At 41.5% G+C, this 6,564-nt stretch overlaps 1 protein-coding gene across 1 annotated transcript in view; it reads right to left on the bottom strand.

The window, feature by feature from the left end:
- Nucleotides 1-3,981: 3,981 nt before the first annotated feature.
- Nucleotides 3,982-6,564, bottom strand: part of LOC144753612 (protein FAM107B-like) — a 98,888-nt gene continuing 96,305 nt past the window's right edge. The window contains exon 5 of the mRNA XM_078641249.1: nt 3,982-4,154. Coding sequence (XP_078497375.1) covers nt 4,032-4,154 — 123 coding nt within the window. The 3' untranslated portion in view covers nt 3,982-4,031. The remainder of the gene's footprint in view (nt 4,155-6,564) is intronic.

Here is a 6,564-nt window from a genome sequence, read left to right as displayed (position 1 = left end):
ACCTGTACCATGCAGGTCTAGGCAGTTCATAGCTTACTGTGCTAGATTGCGATTGTAATGTATGAACTTCACAGTAGCAACATAATCTCTGTGACAAAAGCAGTAATCCACTGAGCTATGCACATAAAATATTGTTCTTTGATATGCATGATACATGTTCTTTGCAGCAGGCATATTCACTCTCTGCACTATCTTAGATGAGTCAAAACTGCCACTAGACAAAATTCCCATCTCTCTCCAGCTGGTACATTAATCACCTGGGTTAACTTGACACTTTTATTGTTGCCCAGAATATGCAGCATGTACAAGGAACCTTGCAGTGCTTTTAAAACTGATGCACAGCTACAAAACTTGCCACCTTTACTTCCAGCCTCCCGGGGAAATCTATGTTGCCTGGTCCGGTGAGTCCGGCCATGATTGGGATTTGTAGCTTCATATTCTTTTTTCTCACATTTTGATTGGCTGCTTTTTAGAGCAAGTAACGAGAGAGAAGCATATTCCTCCCCTCCTCCCCTCCCCATCCCTAATAGAATTGAAAATTCTTATTGCGAAAGCTAAAAAATATTTAATTCACACCCCAATTTCCCCGCATGACTAAATTGTGTGATTTACGTCAAATCACTTCACTGTGTCTAATTTAGTTCAGTGTCACATTTGCGGGCACCTTCAAGTAATTCAGTTCAAGAAGGGCCCTGTACAAAAATCTTACATGCTTTAATAGCCTGTAATGTTACACCACCTTTAATATTAATATTGGCCATGAGGTAAGGGACACCTGATAGTTGGATTGGCTCACTTAGTTCACTTGTGGCATGATTGTCAGGAAGGAAAGTTCACAACTATTTCTAAGTTTGTGTTTAAAAACTTTCACTTCAAATAAATATATATGAGGTGATGCGATCTAACGTAGTAAATTGAAATACTTCTGCATGTTATGTTAAAGAAATACTTTTTTTTTTTTTAAATGAAAGTCCCTATCATGTTCTTACATATTCTATGTTGTATCATTTAAATCCCAAATATTTTCAAGGCTCAGCTGGTGCTATAACTCTTTGGTATGCGCCACAACACTGGCTTGGCCTTGCCTCAACTAAAGACCCCCTTTAAGACATGGGCAGAGTGGGCAAATGCCCAGGGCCCAACCTTTTAAGGAGCTCGGCCACTTCTCACCCTCTGCAAGCATTACCAACAGTCCAGTGTGCCGCCAGACTTTGCCAGGGTGGCTGTTGCTAGTTCAGCCAATGACTATGCCTCTGTTGCTCCTGGCCTCTGCTGAAACGACTCTCCAGGTAGGTAAATCTTTCTGATACTCACAGTGGGCCCAACATCTCTGATTTCAGACATTGTTTCAACGTGTTCCTCTCTTCCTAGTTTACCTCGTTTCTTAGGAATAAATCTTTTTATCTGTTGATTTGGATCGTTCACCTGATCTGAATTTCATCCTGGTCTTTAATTCTTTTTTCTGGTGGTCCAGATCCCACTTCTGAGATTAATGTAGAGTGTCTGGCACATGCTCTTATGATTATGCAGCAGTCGGGCCTTCTGGTGTGGTTTGACCGCAAACAAATTGTCCGCATCTCACATCCTGGAAGAGGTGTGGCGCAGCGGCCAGGGTACCTGGCTCCAGACCACAGGATTCACGATTCGATCCCCGGCACCGGCGGCAGGTTAGCCCATCACCATGTGACTCTGGGCAATAGTTCGCGTAATCTTCTCGACTGCCCCCAGTGCCTTGACACCCTTGGGTAATTGTGCGCTTTACAAATACTGGATTTAATTTCATTTCAATGTCTCCCACACCATCTGCTCTGCCTTGTTTCTGCGCATGGAGTTAATTTACAAAGAGTCTAGTGGCATGGCCTGGCACAATAAAGCTGTACCTTCAGGCTTCTAGGCTTATTTCAAACCCCTTTAATAAACAGACAAATCCATATCCTTGGGCACTATCTCCACACTTTTGCTTGTTCCATGATCTCGCAGCCATGGAGAGAAACTTTCAGTCTGTCTAGTTCGATACCTGTTCCCTGTTACAATGCCTTATACAAAGCCTTATACAGGTCAATCGCAACCTTGTCTGTCACACAGCTCTTGCGACCCTTCTGAACATAAGGACTTTTCTATATTGCAGTTCTTTGCTGTTCTCCCTTTGTTTCCATATATGCTGCATTTTCACAGTTTACAATGGAAGCTCGCTTACTGGCCCTTGCTCTGGAGGAGGCAGGCCATAGCAGTCTGTCTTGCCCTCTAATACCCTCGTAACTACTGCCATTTTCTGACAGCCCCTTCTGTGTCCGCGCACATTTTTATGTTCAACTTGTCTTAACTAGTGGAAGGTGAAAAAGACACTTAACTTACTGTTTCCAAAACTGTTATCCATGGATTTAAGATGTTAAGAAACAGAAGTAAAATGTTGCTGTTACTTTCGCTTCACAAAAGACTGGGTTTATTCTGCTAGTGGTGATGCCCTTGACACTGTGCTCAAGGGCATCAATTTACTTTTGAAAACGTACTTAACGAGACACTTGAATGTAACAGGCCTAAAGGTAATCTCACACAGAGCACAGTAAATAAATAGTGCAGTATAAAAGAACAGTAAATTAATGCACTGATTAATTAGTGGGGGTTGGCCTTCCCAAGTGTGTTTGTAAAACTAGCCTTTTGTCCTGAATTTTTACAGTCCTGCTCAGAACGTGTCTCCCTGTCAGATGGTCACCCCACTGCAGTATAGCTTGTGGCATTTGTAATAAGGTGGAAGAGATATCGGTCACATTTGTGAGTAACTCAACAAACTAAATCAGGCCCTCTTTATCCTAGTTTTGGTTTTATGTAAACCAATCGACTGTCCGTGTTTTTCGGACCGCACTGTATACATATGGGCAGTGAATAAACAAATAACATTTCTTGTTTGACCTAAAAAACGGGTATTTCATCACACAAGGTAAGAAATTATTCTTTGCAAAAAAAATCTCCAATATCTTGGCAGAAAATTCACAAAGCGGCACCTGCCATTGATTCATGTTAAGAAAGATTGTGTGTAGGCGAATTTCCATCTCAACAAAAGCCAGGAAGATATTTTACGTATGCTGGGCTGGCTGCTACGGCCCCAGCACTTTATTCAGGTGGCTCGTGTTTGCAGTATTGCTATCGCCGACTCGCATTTTGAACATTATTATATTGACGCTTCAGGTCCTTCATATATTTTGTATATATTTTTTACTTTCTTGTATCTGTGAGAGTGCTTCTGCCTATAACGTGTATTTCTGGATTGTTTTTGTCACGTTATCTAAAAATGTTCGGTCTGCCGGCTTGTCTCTAATACCTTCTTTCGCCTCTCGCCTCTGTTGCTGCTGTCAGCGTGTAGATTTTGTCTCAATTTCCAAGAGAAGGGCGAGCGCGCCCTCTGCTGTCACAGTTTACAACTGCTTCCAAGTCTGTCTTCTGATGGGACACATTCGCCACTTTCAGCTTTGGAACACGAACAGCAACGGTTTCATTTATTATCTTCGTTCTCACAAATCTCAGTTTGCTGCAGCGAGGTGATACAGCAATGCATCTCCCTGCCAGAACAAACGCACAATCTAGAAAGCGAGAGCCACATTCTCCTGCTTGATAATATTGAGGTTTGGGCCCTATTTGGCTCAGACTTCATTCACAACATGAAGTCGTCTTCCTGCATTTGCCAAACAGGCCGTTCAGCATCGATGACCACTCGAATCCAGTGCATTTGTGAAGTGTTTCAGGTAGGAGACTCTTCGTCCACAGTGCAACTTTAGCTCTCTTACGTCTGCCGGATTGCTGCTAGCCCCATGAATTGTAAAGTATGTGAGGTACTCTGGAGCTCCCCTTGCATGGCATACATAGTTCTTTTAATTCATGCCAAAGGAATAGTAGTTTTATCTTCCCAGAACGCCGGCGACAGACGTCAGAATGCACGACTTCCCCCTGCCAGTCCACTAAGGCACGTGCTTTGCCGCCTCTTACTGTAGGATCCCACTGGCGAACCTTGAACGCTCGCGATGTTTCCTCAGGCCTCAGGTTTGGTGATGCTCTCTGTCCCCGGTAAGCTGGACTTTCTTCAGGCCTTCTTTGACTTGAATGAACTCTGGCACCGTGGCAGGCGTCCCCTGAGAAGCCAGCTGCTGCTCCCGCTCATACTGAGAAGAAAAAGAAATATGAAATTCATGTTACTGTCCAATAGACACACCGCAAAAAATCAAGACAACCAAAAAAGATCTCACGGTTCACTGGGCAAAAATGGTGTCACTTGAGCAAATGGTACTATGAATATTCAATTTTAGGAGGCAAATCATTTCGAGGTTTCAGAGTCTATACAAGATGTAGCACAAATTAGCATGTGCTAATGTGATCTTTAAAAGAATGAGGCTCAGACCTAACTAGAGCATATAAGTCTTATTTACAGCTCCTGAATGTAACTACGTGAATGACAAATGTCCTAGAATGCTTCCTATCATTGACACTGTAGCCTATGGTCAATTCTAAAATAATAATCCAAAAGTATTCAGATTTCTGCAACAATTCAAATAAACAGAAGCATGCATTCATTCAATTGATTTCCATTTTGTGAAATGGGTCAGGCGTGATGATGTTTGGTAATATTCAGATTAAATTTGGAGCAGCAGTGCTCCTTCAGCAGGGATATGTCATGGGGCGCTTTCAAAATGGTCTTTCGCACTGGAATTCGCAAAGGAATAAACATAATTGTATTATTAGTTAACCATACCTTGTAGTATCTTAAATTCACAAGCACAATTATAAATGGCAGATTGCTTTGGAATTACGCGGGACAATCATTATTTTCAAAATGTAGTCGCGGGTTAGGGAACATGTAAAAATATATAGAACCAGATCTCTAAATAGCACTATATATTGACAAAAGCGAATTCAGAATGCCCCATCTTCGCCATTTACATATCCTGGTACCTTCACGTCCAGCAGGATATTTTTACAAGGCCCCTGTCACAGCCACAACCTTACACTCTGCATCTTTTTAACAAACCCTACCAGTGGCTATTTATAGGATCACTTGGGCTCATGTGGTCATCCAGTATTTCCTGTTAAAAATGTGGGTAATTCTAGAGAGCTTGAAAGGCATGCATCTTTAAACACTGTCACACAGACTTCTTTTTAAATGTCTGACTGTAATCAGGTTGTCTGTTCATCCTAATTTGCATACAGTTAATCTCACTTACTTTTAGAAAACATTCGCACACATATTTACACGCGTTGCCTGGACATTCACCTCAACACTCACAGTGTAGTAGGCTTCAGTACAAGCACTTCTCAGTATTGCACAAATTCCATTTCACATCTCTAAAAACCTCATAAGCTGATATAATAAACTCTTTATGTCAAAGGAAATGTTAGTAGAATGAAAAGGATGAATGAATATATGAACTAATCATATTATCTGTGAATTAATTTATGTGGATAGTCATATGGGTTAAGTCAATGATGTTTTTTTCTAAAATATCATTCGATTTGGAAGAATTAGCTACTGAATGAAGTGGGTCATGTGAAGGAGGCTGATAGAATGACATTAAATGTCCAGGCACCATGAATGACTGAATTTAGACTGAAAAGCGTATCACTCTATTCCAAGGTGGATGTTGCTCAAGCGCTGTAGAAGTAACAGCGTTTCGAATAGGACATGGAAATGTTTGCACCAGGGGATGACATGATATTGTGCCATTGGTGGCTCTGCAAGAGTGACATGAACCCACCATTCCTTAAATCACTTGCGAATACCAACACAAAGTATCACAGTGAGAATGACACACATGAATGGGGGAGTGGAATGGAGGACACCGAGAGGGAATGCGTCTCTTGTACTGCTTGGTCCACAACCGTCATGCTGACATGCGTCCTCAGTCTGATCTCTTCCCGTGTGCTCAATATGATGTATTGGGTGCAAGATCACTGCTGTGGAAAAGCAGCAGGGTTTTTTGGCAAATATTACTTCACTACTAATATGTTTGGAGTTGAAAACCCAACTTTGGGATTCCGTATCTGGTAATATACCTGCTAATAAGGCTTGTCCTGTCCTCTCTGTAAAAGTTATCACAGGTCTGTTAAAGCTCCTACTCAAATAATATTAGCAACATACTTTACATACACTAGTACACACTCACTGTGGAATGTGATGGAATCCTTTTTGCCTTTACACCCTACATTATGCATTGAGACCACAACTGAAAGCAATGGGATACTGAAGCTCTTGTTGCTGGAAACCTTAACCTCAGTAGTGTACAAATTTCAACAAAACATAACCAGGATGAAAGCTTTTATACTAAGAATACAAAGCAAATTAGAAGAAGCCTTTGGTGCCTAGGTAACAAAATAGCAATCTAGACAGTATCAAGTGAGCTTTGAATACAGGCTCCCAAGGTCAAGATGAAAGCACGGTAACACTAGGGAAAAAGCCTAAATGTGGCTCACTAGATGCAGGCTTCATGTTAGGCTGTAAAAACTGTCAGATCATTGCATAGCATAACATCTGAACCATTTACTAATAAATCATACTTTGATCTTTATTTTCCAGCCAGT

This window comes from Lissotriton helveticus, chromosome 5_1 (genome assembly GCF_964261635.1).
Source record: "Lissotriton helveticus chromosome 5_1, aLisHel1.1, whole genome shotgun sequence".
NCBI lineage: Eukaryota > Metazoa > Chordata > Amphibia > Caudata > Salamandridae > Lissotriton > Lissotriton helveticus.
This window is presented reverse-complemented; position numbering and strand designations above follow the sequence as displayed.